General features: G+C 38.8%; 1 protein-coding gene across 4 annotated transcripts; it reads left to right on the top strand.

Annotated features, from left to right (window-relative positions):
• The first annotated feature begins 30 nt into the window (after nucleotides 1-30).
• Nucleotides 31-22,897, top strand: LOC146466725 (neurochondrin-like). 4 transcript variants are annotated; one of them, XM_085126884.1, is made up of 3 exons: nucleotides 31-1,444; nucleotides 3,052-3,113; nucleotides 21,921-22,897. In XM_085126884.1, exons 1-3 carry the CDS (start codon nucleotides 31-33, stop codon nucleotides 22,134-22,136), a joined length of 1,692 nt encoding a protein of 563 aa, XP_084983010.1. In that variant the 3' UTR covers nucleotides 22,137-22,897. The 4 variants fall into 4 exon arrangements, with proteins under 4 accessions (XP_084983010.1, XP_084983011.1, XP_084983009.1 ...); XM_085126885.1 differs by having other exon boundaries at nucleotides 3,052-3,099; nucleotides 21,921-22,125; XM_085126883.1 differs by lacking the exon at nucleotides 21,921-22,897 and adding an exon at nucleotides 3,361-3,946 and having other exon boundaries at nucleotides 3,052-3,099.
• The last annotated feature ends 973 nt before the right edge of the window (nucleotides 22,898-23,870 follow it).

A 23,870-nucleotide genomic window follows, 5' to 3' on the forward strand; every position in this document is an offset into this window, starting at 1 on the left:
TTTTCACTTGACAGATGAGACACAAACATTATGTACAGCGGACTGTATCGCACGCAATGCGTCGGAGTGATTTTCAGAGTCGATTTCTCATCAATAATTTATTACATGTGCTTGAACAAAGAGAAAATGGAAGACTCGGTTAACGAAATGAGAGAAAATGATCCGAAATTATCCCTTCAGAAGTGTATTTCAGTCCTTAACGCTGCGAAGAATGACAATGAACGATTTGCCGCGTTGCTTCTCGTTACACAACTTGTGAATTCAAACAGTTTGGATAGTTGCGGTCGAAAAAGCCTTTTCAACGCGGTCGGTTTCAGTTTCCTCAATAGGTTGTTGCGTTCGAGAAACGTGCCAAACGAATGCCCACAAGACGTTTACCGTTCCTTGGCGTTTGCGATTCTTGCTTGTTTTGCGACTGATGAAGAATTTCTTGTCCATCCCGAAATGATATCGAAGATTCCTTTGTACTTGGCGGGATTGTCGAACCAAGAAGAAAATGAAGCTATCTCGAATGACTGCTACCAAATTCTAACTTCTCTCGCTTCTACTTCGACGGGATCCAGTCATTTGTCAGGAAAAGAGACATTTTCCACACTTTGCCAAGTCGCAAGCGATGTTAACCAGGCTAATTCGAAGAAAGCGGTCGAACTCGTGGTTCGAGTTGTAAACAATTCACCGCGTGATGCGTGGAAAGAACAACGAGACAATCTCTTTCAAGTTTTGAAAGCTTTGTGCCAGCGTTTCAAAGAGGCGCAAGACAGTTCGAAATTCGAACTTTGTAATTATATTACGCTTTTACTAGCCGGTGCCGAGAAATCGTTGTTTCAACGGAACACAGAGAATCGATGGCTAGAATATGTTTACACGGGCGTGAAAGATATATTGCAGTCTAAAGTTTCTTCCCAACAAAGAGATCCAGCCATAATTCTGGTGTCCTTGGTTATTGAACTTGTTGGAATGGACTGGATGATTGGCTCTGTGAAGCAGGACTCACCAGGATTGTTTATTTTAAGCACAACAATTGCTAGCATAGAAACTAGAATGGTTTTAGATGGTAAAGCTGTGACCGATGTCGTCCCTAAAACAACTCTTTTGATCAGCTGCTACAACATCCTAGAGAAAGCGATTAACTTTGTTATCGTGAACAGTGGAATATTCAGCTCATCAAAAGAGAGACATTTGCCGGATATGATAAGCCATAGTCTCCCAAAAGTATATGGCCTAGCTACTGAAGCAATTCACTCCATCATGCAGTTCCTTGAAAATGTTGCATGCACTCAGGTCAAAGAAGCAACTGGGGAATATCCAAGTCAGCTGGTGTATGCCTCAGTGCGGGTGTTGTGTGCGTGGATGGCAGAAGAAACTGCTGCGCTACAAGATAGCATCTGTAAGCTGCTTCCATTTCTGCTGAAACTGGGGAAAGAATCTCTGGATACGTCTACTGGTAATGTGTATGATAATCACTTCTACATTAGTCTTTAATCCTTAATAAGCAACCGTTTGATGATTTAGCAGCCTTCTATAGTACAGTGCAGGTCAGAGATAAGTGCACCAAAAAACATGTTACATGCACCTGTTGATCAATACACCAATAAAAATAAAATAAAAATAAATAATCAAATTTAATGGCAATAAGGAGGAGAGTGCTTGAGCAATCTCCTGAGCCAGGGGCTCATGATGAAGTACTTGACAATAATCCAGATCGAATTGGAATTTGGAAATGTTGGTTTTAAGGAGGGGAAAACCAGAGTACCCGGAGAAAAACCTTAAGGAGCAAGGACGAGAACCAACAACAAACTCAACGCACATATGATGCCATGTCCAAGAATTGAACCCAGGCTACTTGGTGAGAGGCGAGTGCTCTCACCACTGTATCATCCCTGCCCAATCCTTGCTCCCCCAGTTTAAGCCAGGACTATCAATAAAAGTTTTTGCATTTCGGTTTCACCCATATACAGAAATTCATAGATATCCTGAAATTTGGCAGGGCTTTTATATTGAAGATTGGTCACTATGCTGAGCACACTTAAATTTTGATATTATTTAAAGTAACTGCCTACATTTATGCTGCTTTTGCCAGGGGATGCTTTGCATTCAGCAAAAATTACCTGTTAAACAGGGAGAAGTGCAAATAGACCATGGTATCAATGGACATTTATGAGATCAAATTGATGAACAGTACATGTACTTAACACTTGTTTTCGAACTGGTCAGAAGGGAAATTACAGTTCCATTTGCACAAAATTTGCATTTCCATTTTGTAAGTTTTGAGTGCTGTGTAAGTTTTTGATTTACCAATGGACAAAAGGAAGAGTGCCAAGACTTTTTCATTATGAATTAAATTGTTTTGTTTTGCCCTTAGGACATGCAAAATAATTCTGTCACATAGATCGCTATAAATTTCATGCTTTTTTAGTTGGAACAGAACTTGCTGTTTTTCTCGTGTTGTATGAGGTGGTTTTTTTGGTATATTCAAAGTGGAGTTTGAAGGACAATAAATACAAATTCTGTGCGTTGTGGAGTCTTGTGGACAACCAATGAGACTGCAAGTTTGGAACTTAAACAACACTTTTCACCTAGATAGCATAAAGGCCTTTCCATTTGGTACAAAATTTTGGTTACCGTAAATGGAAAGCATCCCAGTTTTCCACATACTGTACTGGCTACAGGAATAGCAGCACCTACATGCACATACAATTCCAGGAAACCAGTAGTGTGGTTTCATAATAAAATAGATTGCTCATAACAAGGGTGCTAATCGCCGTAAGAAGTTTATGTGCAGCAGTAAGTGCTTTCTCCTCTTTTACGTGAAACACTTCGTGTAAAGATTACATACATTGTGTAGATTTTACATGCAATTATTAACATACTAGTGTGTTGCTCTCACATAACCAGCACACAATTTGTGCCCAGTATGGCACATTTACATGGTGGTGTGTGTGTGTTATGCTGCTATTCCTGTGGCCAGTTCTGTACTTTGGTAGTCACAAATGCTGTCAATTGAAAAGGTATTTGGTATTGAATAGGATTGTTCTATGCTTTATTCCACAGAATATTTGTTGGATGCCAGGACTAGGAAAAGAGACACAACAGATTCAGGTACAGCCAGTCATGTAAGTACAGTAGATTTAAATAATATCATAGGAGAAATGTCACCAAGTAAAGTAGACATAATGAGATTTCTATTACCGCCTTTGTGTCATCTGTCTGCTGATGAAAAGATGCGTAAGATCTTGATTGACAACCAAGGACTGGCACTTCTGTCAAAGTACTTTTTTCAGCAATGGAAAGTCTGGAATGGTTCAGCAAAAAATGATGTAGAACTTTGCGAGTCTGAAACATGCCTTGTTACCTTGCTAGGCATTTTTTTGAACTTTGTTGTGACAGAAGATAAACTCACAGTCAGCAGCGAGTTTCGAGAAATTGGCTGGCATGCTGTGACCTCTGTTCCACTGTTGTTCTCGTCAAAGACGAATGTGGTGATTCAATTTAACCTTGTGTTACTTGGACTTCTTTTTCTGAGAAGCCATGTCAAACACAACATAACTTTCAACACTGAAGAATTATCCAAGTTCTTGAAGACCTCTATTTGCATCTTGAAAGAAGCAAGACCTGTTCATGAAGGCCAGTGCATTGAGCACAGCACAACTCAGATGGCTGCCAGATGTAAAGAAGTGTGGACAGACATAGCAGAACTATGGTTTCTTGGTTTGCAGGTAGTATCAGTCTTGTCCAGCTCATTGCCTGTCATGAGAGAACTTCTCAAAGAAAGTGGGTGGATAGAGGGAATTGTAACCCATTTAAACACCAACAGCTTCAACCAAGAACTTTCTAAGGATGAAAAGGACGCACTTCTTGATTTGGCAAGAAAAGTAAATGATATGAAGTGCTAAACATTTTGTGCTGCTATAAGAACAAAGAAGGAATAAATTTATTCATTTGGCTTTGTTAGAGTTAATTTTTGTCTTCATGTGACAGTCTGTTTTGTCTTCTGTTCATTTCATGATCTGCCGAAGTAGAGAATTAGAGAAAAAAGACAGTCATAAACATCACATTGAGACATCAAGGGCACACAGAACTTAGGTCCAACAGTTTAATCGAATATGGAACCAAAGCATATATCTTAGAAAGTACTTGTGTTTATGACAAACTAAAGAAGTGAAACGATTAGTTACAGTGCAACGCACCTTACCGTGGCCACCCAACAACGTTAACCAAGTTAGCCAATCAGGATATCTTCCTCCTTGTTCATAAAAATAATACAAAACAACATGTTTTTAATAATTCATTGTTGCGTCACTTGCCTGTTGGACTTTGCAAGGAGGCGTGACCGTTCATCAAATTCGCGTATCCTGGTTGGCTAACTTGTAAAAAAAGTTTGTTGGGTGGCCACGGAAAAGCTCATCACACTATAATTATCATTAAAACATCTAACAGGATGTTAAATTGTGTGCTCTTTGAACATAATTGGATGAACCGGAATTTAGCTTTTACAACATTAATAACTTTCAAAAGAATACGGGTGGATAACAGTTTAACAAAAGCCTAGCGCAGGTTACAATCGCACTTGAATGCATAATTACAGTTATGATCTTATTAAACAATGGCATGAAACAGTGACAGTTACTGGATCTGGAAACTCCAAGTGAATGTTGCCTTTTTTAACCCTTTGACTCCTGTCGTGCTTCCATGGTTTTTGCATAAATTACCTTTTCCTAGAGCGGTTTTACTCGTTAAAATGCGCAGTAGATAAATAAATATTCTTGGCTTCCAAAATTAACTGTATATTAAACTGGAATGATTAAACAAATGTTTTCCAACGTAAAATAATATGTTTACAGATTAATCATTTGCCGAAAAACACACTTGAGTGCAAAAATTGCTAAAATTCATGGCATGTTGATGAAGACCTTTGGCATATCAAATTTCAACCCGGTTATGCAAATTGTCCTTGATTACGCATCTGTCGCTTCTCAAACGAGTATATGAATTGACAAAGACACAAAAATCAACAAAAAGCTTTTCCAACAAAACTTTTTATTGAAATAAACAATATATTTGCTATTAGAGACAAAAAACTTTCAGTTTTTTTGCGTGCGTGCAAACACGCATGTAAAATTTGAAGACACTCCGTGTTTGTTCAAGGCGATCACTCGCAGTAAATTCGGGCACATTTGTGATGAAAATTACAGAAGTTACAGAATTCTGGTTCAAATCATCACTTAAGCTATTTGTAAAAAGCAAATCAACATCGGGAAACATCATTTACCGTGTTGTCACCATTGTCCTGGTCTTATAAACTCCGTTTGAAGCCTGCGGTTCGGTTTTAACTTTTGAGGCATATTTCGGTAGCGGCGTGGGAATTGAAGAGATCACAACGCGAAACGGCTTTTCGTTGTTTTTTAACGCCTCCAAGTTCTCTTTTTTGACGGTAGTCTATTGTTCACGGTTATTCCTTTCCATTGTGAGCTTAAAAAAGATGTACTTGCTTTAAAAGATGAAAAAAACATGTCTTGAAACTTCAGGACCGATTTATGCGCGGCACCATTTTGTAATTTTGCTCAGCTCCATGCGGTAGGTTCAGAAGGATCCTTTCCCCTGCCCTGAAAATGCCTTAAAATATGCACAAAAGACAGATTCTGATTGGTTTATCATTCTACTAGCTGTTGTGACCTTTTCAGGACGAAAAAAACCCCAGGAGGGGAGGGAGAATGTATAGAGTTTCACGCGCAGAGCATGCGCGAGGGACGGCCAGTTTTGGCCGGTGTAGGAGTCAATGGGTTAATACTTTTATCACTTTTATCAGCAATGCAAATAAACTTCTTATTCCTTATTTTTTCCCTCACATTCCTCTGACCTTAGCTTAAAACACACCTGGGTCAAACAAAAAAAAAATCATAAAATAAAGTAAGTAAATAAATAAAACAAGTAAGCAATGCGAAGTAAAACTGAAGAATCCTAGTTTTGGAAATTAATATGATACAATAATTATGTTTCAACCCTGGCTTGGTTTTTGTTTTTATTATTATCATGCTATGCAGCAAAAAAGTATAAAATATGTTGTAGTTTCAAATGAATTTCAGGTTAAATTGATTTCAGCCTAGGCTGATAACAATAACGATACTTTATTTAACATGGGATTTACACTTAACTTAATCAGCTAGTTTACAGGTAATCCACAAATGAAATTGTTGTAACCTAGGTTGAAATAGAAAATAGTACAAAAGTGATGGGAAATGATGGGAAAGACACACATGCACACAGGAGACACAGACACACACAGACACACATGCAGTGGGCTTGAACTCTTTCAGGATCTTACTATAACCAACCCAGTTAAAAGAAATAATGCACTTGTTGTTGGAAAATGAATCGTTCCATAGCAACACAGATGCCTGGACTGGAAAATCCCAACATGTCATATCAAACATGAAGAAACAAACACAAAATGTTGAAAACAACTCTTTAACACACTTTTTTGAACAATGACAATCTGGGGAAAAAAGTCAGTGGCTGCAGATGTTACTAGGATCTGTCACATCAGTCTAAAGCTTCTTGAGACACAGGAAACAGACGTTGCTTGCGTTCAACAGTCGAGTTTACTTCTAGAACATAACCAAGGAAGATTTCACAAAGCACTTGTATTTATGACAAACTACAGAAAGGACGTGACAAATCAAATAAAACGGTAGATACATAGTAAAGATAGATAGTAAAGCTTTATTGACAGTATCACTTCATTAAAAATGCTCTTCCAGTGGGCTTTTTACATAACTAATTACAGAAGTATGATGTCAAAGTTATAACAACATGATCCTAGACAGCAAATACTAAAAGATACTATTCTACAGTTAATTGCACAAAAAGTAACCTACATTGTAAGCCGTAGCTAAATAAGTACTATCACACACTCCCTCAGTCCGCCTCAGTTCCAGACAAAGTCAGAGCGCCCTTGAAAGAGCGCCATATTCACAGTAATATTTGGAAAATTTAAAGACCAAGCTTCTTGGATACCGATGACAGAATTCCTTGGTTTAAGATCAAAGAGGTACAGCTGTAAAACAAAATTTACAATTTTAAAACTGCAAAAGGAATTAAATAAAGGGTATAATTATAAAAACAGCATCAAATAAACCATGAAAACTATCAGGATCCCTTAATTTACCACAAGCAACTGTTTAATCAAATGAATACAATCCAAAGAGAAAAACATAAACTCAAGTAGTTGTACACTAAGTAAGGTTCCATTGTCTTGCTTTGATGATGAGCAATTCATAATAGATGATGGAATATTAAGTCTGGCTTATGGTCACAGTCTTCTAAATATTCAGAAACTTTTTTCACTAAACTTTTCTACAAAAACCACTGAAGAATTTGATCAAGTTCTTCTTCTTCCATTTCTTGGCGTTTAGCTGATAGTATTTTCAATTTCATACTCCTCTTCTTAAATGTATTATGCATTCATCATCATAAATTCTCCGCACGCCAGTGGGCACATAAGGCCCACACATTCTTTGACCAACACTCTGTTCCGTGCCGCGGCCTTGGCTACATTCCAACTCTTCCACCCTGCCTTGTTTCTCTCCCCCTCAACAGTCCTTCTCCAAGTTGTATTTGGTCTCCCTCTCGCCCTTCGTCGTTCTGGAGTCCACCCCAATGCTGTAAAACAGTCATTTTCACCCTCTCTCCTGAGTACATGTCCTATCCAGAACAACAACCAAAGAATTTGATTAAGTCCTTCTTCCATTTCTTGGTATTTTCAATTTCATACTCCTCATAAATGTATTATGCATTGCTGTTCTTTTAACTTTTTCCTTTCTTTCACACTTTTCTAAAACTTGTTTTTTATTCCTAATTTGTTTTTCTCTTAGTTTCCTTTCAATGGCAATAATTCATTGACAAAGGGTGAACAAATCTTGATCTAATTCCATGCAATTAGAAACTTCATACACCTTGCATGATGTAATATCATCAACAAAGACTTCTGAGGGAGACAGTGAATTGAAAGTCTCGGTCTCCAATGATAGAAACATATTGAGCCAAACCCTCTGTCATACTTGACTCACAATTTTATTATCAATTTGGTTTTGGAGAGTAGAGATTGACTTTCAAGTGATGATAAATTTCTTTACAAAACTTTGTGAGAAAAGTTTACTTTAAAATTTACACATGAGCTTTATAATGTATGCACTTGATACTCTATGGATCCAGCTGTGATGATAGGTTTTTCCTGCTTGAGCGCACAACAGGACAATTAAGACTTCAACAGACTTTCTGGGCATGAGTAAAGAAGATTGTTGTTGTTGTTCGGCCACTTGACAATTTTGTGGGGAAAAATTAGCTTGAGAGCACTCACTCGCTTACAGGACAGAGCTCGTCACAACTCCTAGGTACACAGGATCTAGCCAACTGGAATTCTTCAAAAACAGCAGAAAATACACAGACCTCACTCCAGCATAGGTTTATTCAGTAGTGCGATATTAACCGATTTATGATTGTAAGCCTTGTGCTTATATAGCTAAAGATTACAAAAAGTAAAGTACTTTTTGGTTTACATGGCTTGATGGTGCAATATCAGCGTAATATCAGAAGCCCAAAACAGAAAATGTTACAAAGTCAGTGCAATGAGTAATCCAAAAAAAGAAAATAGAACGTTGGTGGTGTAGAGTTTGCAAGTTTTGAAAAGAAAATAGATGCAATGCGTGAAAGAAACAAGCAAATAACGCGTGGCATGTCCGTAATCCAGTCTCTGCGAGCCAATGGGCTAAAATTATAGTAGGCTGTGCGGTGGATGGATGGACTAAGCTGTCCAAAATGACTTGTGCAGGGGGACAGCCAAGGTGGCTGCAGGACGGCATTCTGTATCAAACTCTGGAAGAAGTTGGCCTTGGCAACTCGCTTTGTGTAAAGGATAAAAGACGCAGGTGCCGCAAGACCTGTTCTAACTCATCCACAATGGCTTCCTAGAGAAAGTTCAGGATAAGCTGCACAGCATAATCTTGCGGTAACCAACGCCATCCAGTGGCAAACCATGGTATTGGCTCTAGAACTGATATATACACATAGCTGTGTAAGACCCACGGAGCAAGTGGGGGTTCAAAGTTCCAATACCAACAAAAGGTATAAATATTTATTGTCCCCATAGCAAAGTCAGTCATAAGTGTGATCCCATGGTTGCTGCATGATATAATGTAGTATCTAGCCACAGGGCTGGGCTAGGGCCAGGCTTTTGACTATGAGTGAAGAATTACATTTTTAATTTTGTCGACCACCAAGGACTTCATCATTGATGGGTTATCAACACCAAAGTGCTCTATCTCTTCGATGGACTCTACCTAACTTACGAAAAGCAATTCAAAGAAACTGAGAAGGCTTTTACTTCTCTCATCGTATTCAAGATGCAGTCATCATCTTGGGAAGTGAATCTCAAAATCACATCTTGTAAATTGGCTCATCCCTTTTACTTTCCATCAAACGGGACCCTTTTCCTGCCAGCAGTTGAGTCACATGCATTGTTTTGTGTGATAGGTGTTGGCCTGGGCAAGACTGCAAGACCCTAACCCTAACCCAAGGCGGGTGCGGGTCCTTATTGTAATTAATGTGGTAAGATAGTCTCTGCAATCGCAGACTTCACTGATCGTTAAGGATTCGCCATTCGCTGCCCTCTCGTACAATTTTTTCGTCGCTTTGACAACCTCCGTCTTCACTTGTCAACCGAGTGTCCCACTCCTTCAGTATGTCATTCGTCCGTTGTGTTTTCTCTTCTGTGTCCACCGTCTTACGCCAGCCCTTCAGCCGAGGTAAATTGTTCCTGAAAATTCTGAGGGTATCCTCAGAAAGTTCAGGCACTTGACCTCGGCGAACTCATTCTGTTGTAACGATGGTCAGGAAGAGCTCATACGAGCCCAGATATGAACGGATTGTGCCCCCCTTCAAGGTCTCCATTTTGGGGTCGACAAAATCTGTCCACACCACGTAACCCTCGTCCTGTGAGAGGACCTGGATGTCCCTCCCCCTCGGCTCAAGTTCTTCTAGGATGGTCCGCACCTGCAAAGCGTGCTGCTGCTGGTTTCTGGACTTCTTCCGACCACAATCCGGTAGGTTGATGTACTTGAAGAACTCCAGTAACCACCAGTGTCTGTCATTTGCAGGTTTTGCAGCAGAAAAAAAGTCTTGTACGCTCTCAGGATCGCACGAATATTCGGCAGAAGATTCCTCACTGTTTGCGTCGGCCTCCGCGAGGGGTGTATATTCATCTGCATAGGAATCACCCTTGCGATGATCCGTGGAGAGATCCTTCTCACGGGGTTCGCGATGATGGGTGCCGGCCCCGGAGGATGTAGATGCGTGGTCGGGGGATTCCAAAGCAGATGAGGCGGGTGCGGCTGTGGCTGTGGAGGTGGTGGTTGATGAGGTGGTGGTGGTGGATGAGGTGTTGATCCTCCCGTGTCTTCGAATGTACGACGACACTTCATCCACCTCCTGCTGCCCTCTGTAGCGTTCGGCCACGCGCAGGTAATTCTCCAGAAGGGCTCCCTGTTTGACGCGGTGCTTGTGGGTTAGGTGGCTTCGCAGCTGATGCGTCATGAATTCACAGTCAGGGTAGGGACACCACTTCATGGGAAGCCCTTTCTTGACCGTTTCCTGAGTCTTTCGGCTCTGCCCTCTCCTCTTGCCCCTCTTCCTAGTGACACTCAGGATGGTGTCAACGACGTCAGGCGCGATCAAACCCTTCCGGGCATGGCTCTGCAAGTGTCTTCGTAGATTGCCCTCCACCTTGTTACCGACCGGGCACACCACTTTAGAGTAGTGCGACCGTTTTCCTCCGTCAATCCCACTAGATGTGGTGGTCTCAGAGGTGGTGGTGACGTCGGCTAGCCTTGCCTTCTTGGCGGGTGGCTGTGGGGTTTGGGTTAGGGTTAGTTTTCTTGGCGGCTGGCTTAAATTTCTTCTTTTCTTTTTTTGTTTGCTTTTTTGGGTTGCTTCAAAGATGAGGCAGGTTTAGAGGTGGGCTCATCTTCCATAGGCTCCGAGTCTTCAGACAATTCCGAAGTCTCGCTTTCTTCCTCGAGTTGATAGGAAGGGTCACCCACCTCCTCCTCCGGGAACACAGACAGACGGGGAAACGTTTCAAAAACACTTCGGTAAAGGCCTTTCTCCTGGGGAACACTCGCTGGCTGCGGAAGACTTCAACAGCATGCAGAACTTAGGTCCTACAGTCGAGTTTTAATCCACTACGTAACTGAGAACGTAACTAAAGAATATTTTACAATGCACTTGTATTTATGACAAAACTACAGAAGGGAAGCGATTACTTAATCATCATTAAAAGGTCTTACACAACAATATCTTATGCAGTCTTTAAAACATAATTTGAGCAAACAGAAGTTAGCATGTACAACATTAATAACCTTCAAAAGAATACAGGTGGATAAGAGTTAAACAAAAGGGTAGTAATAATAATAATAACATTTATAACTTATATTACGCATTTTCTATAAAAATAGTCAAAAGCGCATTACAATTAATACAATATCTACAAATAATTACAATAAACCTACACTGTACGAACTAATCTATAGAATTCAAATCCTAAAATAATAAATTTATTCATCCACATCAGGTGTATCCTGATTCATTAATATTCTTATATAATTAAAATTGTACTTAAAAGTGTTACAACAACACTTGAATGCTTAATTTCAGTTATGATGTAATTGAACAACAGTAGATACTAGCCACGGCTATTGAACTGGAAACTCTAAGTAAATGTTGGCTCTTCAATATTTTTATCAGTGATGCAAATAAACTTCTTTCTCCTGATTTCTTCCCTTACATTCCTTTGACCTTAGGTTGAAACCCTCCTGGGTCGAGCAAAGAAAATAAGGGAAAACAGCGATGCAAAATAAAACCAAAGAACCCTAATTTCTGAAATGAAATTTGCAGTAATTATTTTTGTTTACTTGCCTGGTTTTTGTTTCTATTATTATGATTTTGTTATTGTGCAATATCAGCGTAACATCACAAGCCCATCATGTGCCCTTGGTTATTACAAGTTCCTTATTAGGAGAGTACTTTTCTTTTCTGGATACTGTGCATCTGCTTCTTTTCTCCCCCTTCCACGTGTTGCAGCCAGAGGAAGTAAAAATGCAGACATTTGCCTCATGGGCTTCCTCCTCTCTGAGCACTCTCTGTAATAATCATCCCACCCATCGTTGTCCTCGTTTTCCTCTGTTTCGTTAACCAGAACATGGAGAGCATGATCACAATCGGTGTTAATCTTCTCCATCATTTTGTCCATGCGCTAATGAAGCAAAACAAATTACTACAAATTCGTGAAGACTGTTCCTATTTGGGATACTGGAACTGGTTCAGTGGTGGGCCATGAGATCATTGGCCATTCCATGCCTTTTGTAAACTCGTCTGATTCAACTTTCCTAGGCTTAGATACAAATTGATTTATGGTTGCTTCGAGTTGCGCTTGCTTGTTCACTTTGTGGAATCATAGTTACCGTATGTTTCACCACCAACAAATAATTGGTTGCAAGTGAAACGGACAGTAGCTACATTATGGTTTTTGAGGTGGGCCTTGGTCATCTATGTGTTCTGTTTCAGAAAACTCAACATTTCTCAAATTGGGCAGCTTGTCATCTTCCAGTAAATGCTTTATGGAAGCACCATCAGTAACAACATCATGGTAGGTGGGATTGCTGTCCTTCATCAAGCAAAGAGCTCTCCCAACGTGGTGACTTCTTACCCTGAAGTATTCATTGGTGTCATCTTTTCCCTGTCTTCTCACACAAGGTATCCACCTCTTGCTGGTTCTTACACAGCCTGAGGGAATGCAATGCAATGTCCCCTTGAAGCAATACCACCAAGCCACAACCTGTGTACATGCACAGTGGGTGGCAGTGTGGCTATCAACATCTGCTGTGAAAACAGGATTTGCCTTCACATAACGGGAACGACGACAGACGGAGAAACTCTTTAAAAACACTTGGTAAAGGCCTTTCTCCTGGGCAACACTCGCTGGCTGTGGAAGGACCGAGATCTCTTACGGCAAACAAATTTCTGTAAGACAGTGAAACCACACAGAACTAGGCTCCAACGTAGGGTTTAATACCAAAACTATTACCAAAGAAAATCTTACAAAGCACTTGTCTTGATGTGTAAAGCTAGAAAAGCATTCGAATTACATCATTTGCCAACGAGTCAGATCACAGCATACAACAATCATTTCTGAAACTCTCTTGGACGAAATCTAAGCTTATTCTGAAACATTAATTACTTTCAAAAGCTACACAGGTAGATATCAGTTTAACAAAAGGCTAGCGCAGGTTACAATAATACTTTAGTGCTCAATTACAGTTATGATCTCATAGAAACCGTTTAGGCCTAAATGAATACAACAGGTTATGTTTATGGTTTACAGAACTTGACACTAACGAACTTCATATTTTCTTCCTTGGTTTTTATATTTTAATCAGCAAAGCAAATTGAACTAAATATCTATAAATCCTCTCATCACATTCCTCCCACCTTAACTCCAAACCCTCCTGGGTCAAGCAATTGAAAAAAAAAGAAAGAAAAACGAAACAAGTAATTGGATAAAAGCGCTCATACAGCTCTGTCCAATGGCTCTGTCTAACAGGCTGCATAAAAGGGTCTTCCATGATTTCATTCCACATAAATAAATGGTCATCCAATGCTTCATCCTTAATGAATCTCAACATTATCGAATACTGGTAGTAATTCTTAGCGAGGAAATTGACGTCAGCTTGTTGATCAGATTCTGCTAACTGGATCATCTCGTTAAAGCTATCGCTAAAGTTGTCGTCCTCTCTTATTTCTTGAAAAAACTGCTCCACTGTCTGCACAGTATTGGCTACATGAACTGTTTTTGTTTTTGATTTGTTTTGAAATGGTTTTGTATTTTTTTTTTGGTTTTTTGGTGGTTTTTATATTTTTATCAGCAAGGCAAATTAGACTAAAAATCTATAAATCCTCTCATCACATTCCTCCCACCTTAGCTCGAAACCCTCCTGGGTCAAGCATATAAAAAAAGAAAGAAAAAGAAAACAAGTAATTGCATAAAAGCGCTCATAAATAAATGGTCATCCAATGCCTCATCCTTGATAAATCTCAACATTATCCAATACTGGTAGTAATTCTTAGCGAGGAAATTGACGTCAGCTTGTTGATCAGATTCTGCTAACTGGATCATCTCGTTAAAGCTATCGCTAAAGTTGTCGTCCTCTCTTATTTCTTGAAAAAACTGCTCCACTGTCTGCACAGTATTGGCTACATGAACTGTTTTTGTTTTTGATTTGTTTTGAAATGGTTTTGTATTTTTTTTTTGGTTTTTTGGTGGTTTTTATATTTTTATCAGCAAGGCAAATTAGACTAAAAATCTATAAATCCTCTCATCACATTCCTCCCACCTTAGCTCGAAACCCTCCTGGGTCAAGTAATTGAAAAAAGAAAGAAAAAGAAAACAAGTAATTGGATAAAAGCGCTCATACAGCTCTGTCCAATGGCTCTGTCTAACAGGCTGCATAAAAGGGTCTTCCATGAATTTATTCCACATAAATAAATGGTCGTCCAATGCTTCATCCTAGATGAATTTCAACCTTGTCCAATACTGGTAGTAATTCTTAGCGAGGAAATTGACGTCAGCTTGTTGATCAGATTCTGCTAACTGGATCATCTCGTTAAAGCCATCGCTAAAGTTGTCGTCCTCTCTTATTTCTTGAAAAAACTGCTCCACTGTCTGCACAGTATTGGCTACATGAACTGTTTTTGTTTTTGATTTGTTTTGAAATGGTTTTGTATTTTTTTTTTGGTTTTTTGGTGGTTTTTATATTTTTATCAGCAAGGCAAATTAGACTAAAAATCTATAAATCCTCTCATCACATTCCTCCCACCTTAGCTCGAAACCCTCCTGGGTCAAGTAATTGAAAAAAGAAAGAAAAAGAAAACAAGTAATTGGATAAAAGCGCTCATACAGCTCTGTCCAATGGCTCTGTCTAACAGGCTGCATAAAAGGGTCTTCCATGAATTTATTCCACATAAATAAATGGTCGTCCAATGCTTCATCCTAGATGAATTTCAACCTTGTCCAATACTGGTAGTAATTCTTAGCGAGGAAATTGACGTCAGCTTGTTGATCAGATTCTGCAACTTGGATCATCTCGTTGAAGCCATCGCTGAGGTTGTCGTCCTCTTCTATTTTTCGAAAAAACTGCTCCACTGTCTACACAGTATTGGCTACATGAAATGTTTTTGTTTTTGCTTTGTTTTGAAATAATTTTGTAGTTTTTTTGGGGGGGTTTTTTGGTGGTTTTTATATTTTTATCAGAAAGGGAGATTAAACTAAATATCTATAAGTCCTCTCATCGCATTCCTCCCACCTTAGCTCAAAACCCTCCTGGGTCAGGCAATTATAAAAAGAAAGAAAAAGAAAACAAGTAATTGGATAAAAGCGCTCATACAGCTTTGTCCAATGGCTCTGTCTAACAGGCCGCATGAAAGGGTCTTCCATGATTTCATTCCACATAAATAAATGGTCATCCAATGCTTCATCCTTGATGAATCTCAACATTATCCAATACTGGTAGTAATTCTTAACGAGGAAATTGACGTCAGCTTGTTGATCAGATTCTGCCAACTGGATCATCTCGTTGAAGCCATCGCTGAGGTTGTCGTCCTGTCCTATTTCTTGAAAAAACTGCTCCACTGTCTACACAGTATTGGCTACATGAAATGTTTTTGTTTTTGCTTTGTTTTGAAATAATTTTGTAGTTTTTTTGGGGGGGTTTTTTGGTGGTTTTTATATTTTTATCAGCAAGACAAATAAAACTAAATATCTATAAATCCTCTCATCACATTCCTCCCACCTTAGCTCGAAACCCTCCTGGGTCAAGCAATTGAAAAAAGAAAGAAAAAGAAAACAAGTAATTGGATAAAAGCGCTCATACAGCTCTGTCCAATGGCTCTGTCTAACAGGCTGCATAAAAGGGTCTTCCATGAATTTATTCCACATAAATAAATGGTCGTCCAATGCTTCATCCTTGATGAATTTCAACCTTGTCCAATACTGGTAGTAATTCTTAGTGAGGAAATTGACGTCAGCTTGTTGATCAGATTCTGCAACTTGGATCATCTCGTTGAAGCCATCGCTGAGGTTGTCGTCCTCTTCTATTTTTCGAAAAAACTGCTCCACTGTCTACACAGTATTGGCTACATAAAATGTTTTTTTTTTTTATTTGTTTTGAAATAATTTTGGATTTTTTGGGGATTTTTTGGTGGTTTTTATATTTTTATCAGCAAGGCAAATTAAACTAAATATCTATAAATCCTCTCATCACATTCCTCCCACCTTAACTCCAAACCCTCCTGGGTCAAGTAATTGAAAAAAGAAAGAAAAAGAAAACAAGTAATTGGATAAAAGCGCTCATACAGCTCTGTCCAATGGCTCTGTCTAACAGGCTGCATAAAAGGGTCTTCCATAAATTTATTCCACATAAATAAATGGTCGTCCAATGCTTCATCCTAGATGAATTTCAACCTTGTCCAATACTGGTAGTAATTCTTAGCGAGGAAATTGACGTCAGCTTGTTGATCAGATTCTGCTAACTGGATCATCTCGTTAAAGCTATCGCTAAAGTTGTCGTCCTCTCTTATTTCTTGAAAAAACTGCTCCACTGTCTGCACAGTATTGGCTACATGAACTGTTTTTGTTTTTGATTTGTTTTGAAATGGTTTTGTATTTTTTTTTTGGTTTTTTGGTGGTTTTTATATTTTTATCAGCAAGGCAAATTAGACTAAAAATCTATAAATCCTCTCATCACATTCCTCCCACCTTAGCTCGAAACCCTCCTGGGTCAAGTAATTGAAAAAAGAAAGAAAAAGAAAACAAGTAATTGGATAAAAGCGCTCATACAGCTCTGTCCAATGGCTCTGTCTAACAGGCTGCATAAAAGGGTCTTCCATGAATTTATTCCACATAAATAAATGGTCGTCCAATGCTTCATCCTAGATGAGTTTCAACCTTGTCCAGTACTGGTAGTAATTCTTAGCGAGGAAATTGACGTCAGCTTGTTGATCAGATTCTGCAACTTGGATCATCTCGTTGAAGCCATCGCTGAGGTTGTCGTCCTCTTCTATTTTTCGAAAAAACTGCTCCACTGTCTACACAGTATTGGCTACATGAAATGTTTTTGTTTTTGCTTTGCTTTGAAATAATTTTGTAGTTTTTTTTGGGGGGGGGGGTTTTTGGTGGTTTTTATATTTTTATCAGAAAGGGAGATTAAACTAAATATCTATAAATCCTCTCATCGCATTCCTCCCACCTTAGCTCAAAACCCTGCTGGGTCAAGCAATTATAAAAAGAAAGAAGAAGAAAACAAGTAATTGGATAAAAGCGCTCATACAGCTTTGTCCAATGGCTCTGTCTAACAGGCCGCATGAAAGGGTCTTCCATGATTTCATTCCACATAAATAAATGGTCATCCAATGCTTCATCCTTGATGAATCTCAACATTATCCAATACTGGTAGTAATTCTTAACGAGGAAATTGACGTCAGCTTGTTGATCAGATTCTGCCAACTGGATCATCTCGTTGAAGCCATCGCTGAGGTTGTCGTCCTGTCCTATTTCTTGAAAAAACTGCTCCACTGTCTACACAGTATTGGCTACATGAAATGTTTTTGTTTTTGCTTTGTTTTGAAATAATTTTGTAGTTTTTTTGGGGGGGGTTTTTTGGTGGTTTTTATATTTTTATCAGCAAGACAAATAAAACTAAATATCTATAAATCCTCTCATCACATTCCTCCCACCTTAGCTCGAAACCCTCCTGGGTCAAGCAATTGAAAAAAGAAAGAAAAAGAAAACAAGTAATTGGATAAAAGCGCTCATACAGCTCTGTCCAATGGCTCTGTCTAACAGGCTGCATAAAAGGGTCTTCCATGAATTTATTCCACATAAATAAATGGTCGTCCAATGCTTCATCCTTGATGAATTTCAACCTTGTCCAATACTGGTAGTAATTCTTAGCGAGGAAATTGACGTCAGCTTGTTGATCAGATTCTGCAACTTGGATCATCTCGTTGAAGCCATCGCTGAGGTTGTCGTCCTCTTCTATTTTTCGAAAAAACTGCTCCACTGTCTACACAGTATTGGCTACATAAAATGTTTTTTTTTTTTTATTTGTTTTGAAATAATTTTGGATTTTTTGGGGTTTTTTTTTGGTGGTTTTTATATTTTTATCAGCAAGGCAAATTAAACTAAATATCTATAAATCCTCTCATCACATTCCTCCCACCTTAACTCCAAACCCTCCTGGGTCAAGTAATTGAAAAAAGAAAGAAAAAGAAAACAAGTAATTGGATAAAAGCGCTCATACAGCTCTGTCCAATGGCTCTGTCTAACAGGCTGCATAAAAGGGTCTTCCATGAATTTATTCCACATAAATAAATGGTCGTCCAATGCTTCATCCTAGATGAATTTCAACCTTGTCCAATACTGGTAGTAATTCTTAGCGAGGAAATTGACGTCAGCTTGTTGATCAGATTCTGCTAACTGGATCATCTCGTTAAAGCTATCGCTAAAGTTGTCGTCCTCTCTTATTTCTTGAAAAAACTGCTCCACTGTCTGCACAGTATTGGCTACATGAACTGTTTTTGTTTTTGATTTGTTTTGAAATGGTTTTGTATTTTTTTTTTGGTTTTTTGGTGGTTTTTATATTTTTATCAGCAAGGCAAATTAGACTAAAAATCTATAAATCCTCTCATCACATTCCTCCCACCTTAGCTCGAAACCCTCCTGGGTCAAGTAATTGAAAAAAGAAAGAAAAAGAAAACAAGTAATTGGATAAAAGCGCTCATACAGCTCTGTCCAATGGCTCTGTCTAACAGGCTGCATAAAAGGGTCTTCCATGAATTTATTCCACATAAATAAATGGTCGTCCAATGCTTCATCCTAGATGAATTTCAACCTTGTCCAATACTGGTAGTAATTCTTAGCGAGGAAATTGACGTCAGCTTGTTGATCAGATTCTGCTAACTGGATCATCTCGTTAAAGCTATCGCTAAAGTTGTCGTCCTCTCTTATTTCTTGAAAAAACTGCTCCACTGTCTGCACAGTATTGGCTACATGAACTGTTTTTGTTTTTGATTTGTTTTGAAATGGTTTTGTATTTTTTTTTTGGTTTTTTGGTGGTTTTTATATTTTTATCAGCAAGGCAAATTAGACTAAAAATCTATAAATCCTCTCATCACATTCCTCCCACCTTAGCTCGAAACCCTCCTGGGTCAAGTAATTGAAAAAAGAAAGAAAAAGAAAACAAGTAATTGGATAAAAGCGCTCATACAGCTCTGTCCAATGGCTCTGTCTAACAGGCTGCATAAAAGGGTCTTCCATGAATTTATTCCACATAAATAAATGGTCGTCCAATGCTTCATCCTAGATGAATTTCAACCTTGTCCAATACTGGTAGTAATTCTTAGCGAGGAAATTGACGTCAGCTTGTTGATCAGATTCTGCAACTTGGATCATCTCGTTGAAGCCATCGCTGAGGTTGTCGTCCTCTTCTATTTTTCGAAAAAACTGCTCCACTGTCTACACAGTATTGGCTACATGAAATGTTTTTGTTTTTGCTTTGTTTTGAAATAATTTTGTAGTTTTTTTTTTTGGGGGGGGGGGTTTTGGTGGTTTTTATATTTTTATCAGAAAGGGAGATTAAACTAAATATCTATAAGTCCTCTCATCGCATTCCTCCCACCTTAGCTCAAAACCCTCTTGGGTCAAGCAATTATAAAAAGAAAGAAGAAGAAAACAAGTAATTGGATAAAAGCGCTCATACAGCTTTGTCCAATGGCTCTGTCTAACTGGCTGCATAAAAGGGTCTTCAATGATTTCATTACACTTTAATAAATGGTCATCCAATACTTCATCCTTGATGAATCTCAACATTATCCAATACTGGTAGTAATTCTTAGCGAGGAAATTGACGTCAGCTTGTTGATCAGATTTTGCCAACTGGATCATCTCGTTGAAGCCATCGCTGAAATTGTTGTCCTCTCCTATTTCTTGCCAAAACTGCTCCACTGTCTACACAGTATTGGCTACATGAAACGTTTTTGTGTTTGATTTGTTTTGAAATGGTATTGTATTTTTATTTTTGTTTTTTTGGTGGTTTTAAACATTTTGCATTTATTTTTGTGCCTGAACCGAGGGATAAACCGAGCTACCTAAGATAGCAGCCTCGGGGGTTCAAAAACCACGGAAAAGGCCTAAAAAAAATAAATGAATAAATAAATAAAGGTTTGTGCCGAATAACGTTAAACATAAAAAAAAAAAAAAAAAAAAATAGGCGAAATAAATAAAAAAAAAATCCAAAGCTACGTGTACACAAAAAAACAAAACAAAAGAAAATAGCATGGCTTAATTACGCTCTCCCCCCTCCCCCCCCCCCCCCAAAAAATAATAATAATGTGCCATCGTAAAGTGTTGGGAAAGCCCTAGCCCGGCAGTTACAATTTTTGGTGTGCGGGCACAAAACTGCAGATAGAGGTAGCGCGCAAAGTCCTCTTCCGTTAAGAAACAAATCATGTATTAAGAGGAGGAAGTGTTTGTTAAAATAGGTGTCTTCCTGACGGAGGAGGGCATATGTTGCAATCTGGTGGCGAAAGAAACTATCCTCGAGGAGAAGATACTTGGCCACGGCATATACAGTGACAAAGGGAACGGTAGTCGTGTAATCCAGCAAGCGGTCGTCCAAAATGCTGATCATTACGTCTTGTTCTACCGCATCCATAACGGAGTGATGAAAACACACCAGGTGAGAACTATGGCTTCTGGCACGACAATTGTCACAGCAAAGGAGGCCTGATCGCACTTTAGCCTCGACAAAGGCACTCTGCTCTTGCAGTAGTGAAATGTCGCTGGTAGTGGCCCGGATGCGGGAGCGGCGATGTCTGCTACCACTGATTTTAATGGCAAATTTGTTGATGTTTCCGCTACAAAAAAGGACATGAGTCGAAAAATGCATGAAAGCAGTTTTGAAATAGGATTCCAGATACGAAGAGTTTTAGCCATAATTGGCGGTTAGTAAAGAGGAAAACGGTCCATCAAAGACAAATAAGAAAACAACTCAAAGAGGCAAACTTACCAGAACATGACAGCAGCAAAGATAGACCGAATAAAAGATGAGCACGAGAGGGTTTAACGCCTGTAAACAGCGAGTATGGCTATCTCCAAAAGGTGATGAGATAGGAGGGATAAATTGCCATATATTTATATGATTTCCCACGTGGTAAGGACAGGAGAAACATAAATAAAAATAATAAAAAATAGAAATGAGTTCGAAAGTTTTGAAAAGAAAACTGGTGCAGATGTTTTAATGTTTGCTTGGTTTTTCTTTTTATTGTTATTACGCTGTATTGGCTTTATTGCCTGAACCGTGGCTATACAGCGGTCTTAGGGTCTCAAAGTTCCAAAAGCAACAAAAAGTATAACTATTTATTGTCCCCATAGCAAAGTCAGTCATAAGTGTGATCCCATGGTTGCTGCCTGATATAATGTAGTATCTAGCCACAGGGCTGGGCTAGGGCCAGGCTTTGTCTTTGAGTGAAGAATTACACTTTTAATTTTGTCGACCACCAAGGAGTACACCACTGATGGGTTCTCGACACCAAAGTGTTCTATCTCTTGGATGGACCTTACCTTACTTATGAAAAGAAATTCAAAGAAACTGAGAAGGCTTTTACTTTTCTCATCGTATTCAAGATGCAGTCTTTTTCTTGTGAAGTGAATCTCAAAATCGCTTCTTGCAAATTGGCTTATCACTTTTACTTTCCATGAAACAGGACCCTTTTCCTGCCAGCAATTGAGTCACATGGATTGTTTTGTGTGATAACAGGTCTTGGCCTGGGGAAGCATTGGAAAGGATCTCGGGGGAAGACTGCAAATCTGGGGCATTATACTCACTGGCTGTAAAGATGTCGAGATCTGTTACAGAAACATATCAGAGACTTTAACGGCATGCAGAAATTTGGTCCAACAGTCGAGTTTTAATGCACTATGTAACTGTGAGAACATAACCGAAGAATATTTTACAAAGCACTTGCATTTATGACAAAACTACAGAAGGGAAGCAATTAGTTAATCGTCATTAAAAGGTCTTGCTCAACAATATCTTATGCAGTCTTTAAAACATAATTTGAGCAAACAGAAGTTAGCATGTACAACATTAATAACCTTCAAAAGAATACAGGTGGATAAGAGTTTAACAAAAGGCTTGTAATGATAATAATAACAGTTATAACTTATATTACGCATTTTCCATAAAAATAGTCAAAAGTGCATTACAATTAATATAATATCTACAAATAATTACAATTAACCTACACTGTACAAACTAATCTATAGAATTTAAATCCTAAAATAATAAATATATTCATCCACATCAGGCATATCCTGATTCATTAATATTCTTGTAAAATTAAAATTGTTCTTAAAAGTGTTACAACAACACTTGAATGCTTAATTTCAGTTATGATGTAATGGAACAACAGCAGATACTAGCCACGGCTATTGAACTGGAAACTCTAAGTAAATGTTGGCTTCTCAATATTTTTATCAGTGATGCAAATAAACTTCTTTCTCCTGATTTCTTCCCTTACATTCTTTTGACCTTAGGTTGAAACCCTCCTGGGTCGAGCAAAGAAAATAAGGGAAAACAGCGATGCAAAATAAAACCAAAGAACCCTAATTTCTGCAATGAAATTTGCAGTAACTATTTTTGTTTACTTGTTTGGTTTTTGGTTCTTTTGTTATGAGTTTTTTATTGTTTTTATGTGCCTGAACCCGCCGCATAACCGAGCAACCTTATACAGTGGTCTGGGGGATTTAATGTTCTAAAAGCAACCGAAAAAAGGTGTTAAAAAATAAAAGGTCGATTTTTGTTAAAGTCGCCATAGCCAAGGCAACCATTACTGTGAAACCTCTTTTGATGCCTTATATAATGTAGCATTGAGCCAGAGGGCTTGGGCGCAAGCTTTGCCTATGGTTAACTGTAGCAACAGATGTCGTTGTAAATCCGTGTTAGCCGACACTTGATACTCTATGGATCCAGCTGTGACAATAGGTTTTTCCTGCTTGCACTCACAACAGGACAATTAAGACTTCAACAGACTTTCGGCAACTTGACAATGTTGCGGGGAAAATTAGCTTGAGAGCACTCACTAGCCAGCAGGACAGAGCTGGTCACAACTCCTAGGTACACGGGTTCTAGCCAACTGGAACTCGTTGGACAGCAGAGAATACGCAGACTCCACTCCAGCAAAGGTTTATTCAGTAGTTTGATATTAACCGATTTACAATTATTGTAAGCCTTGTTCTTATATAGCTAAAGATTACAAAAAGTAAAGTACTTTGTTTTTTTTACGTGGCTTGGTTGTGCAATATCAGTGTAACATCACAAGCTCAAAACAGAAGATGTTACTTAAGACTGTATTACTTTCATGTGCCCTTAATTGTTAGGAGTTCCTTATTAGGAGAGTACATCATCTGGCCTCATATACTTTGGCTGGGCTGTCTTACCAGAGTGTGCCATGTGATCATGGACGAACTTGCACTTTTCTTGTTTAAGATGAAATTGCTGGTGGTGTGAAACTTTCTTATCTTGGTGGCAGTTCTTTGCCCCCTCACATATGACTGGGGCATGGGAACAGGACCAAATTCAAGGGATCCGGCCTTGAAAAGTGGATCTTCAAGGTCTTCAAGGAAGCAAAGGTAAGGACAGACACCCGAGTGCCATCTCCTTGTGGGTATACAGCCTCTAGCATCTTGTGGATGGTGCGCACTGCCT

This window comes from Pavona decussata, unplaced genomic scaffold, assembly GCF_977016875.1.
Source record: "Pavona decussata unplaced genomic scaffold, jaPavDecu1.1 SCAFFOLD_141, whole genome shotgun sequence".
NCBI classification, from domain to species: domain Eukaryota; kingdom Metazoa; phylum Cnidaria; class Anthozoa; order Scleractinia; family Agariciidae; genus Pavona; species Pavona decussata.

Bases quoted from the DNA above. Each gene is read 5' to 3' on its own strand.
- LOC146466725 (XM_085126882.1), top strand. From the start codon at position 31: ATGTACAGCGGACTGTATCGCACGCAATGCGTCGGAGTGATTTTCAGA. The intron at 1,445-3,051 runs GTAATGTGTATG...TTTATTCCACAG, and splicing joins ATCTCTGGATACGTCTACTG to AATATTTGTTGGATGCCAGG.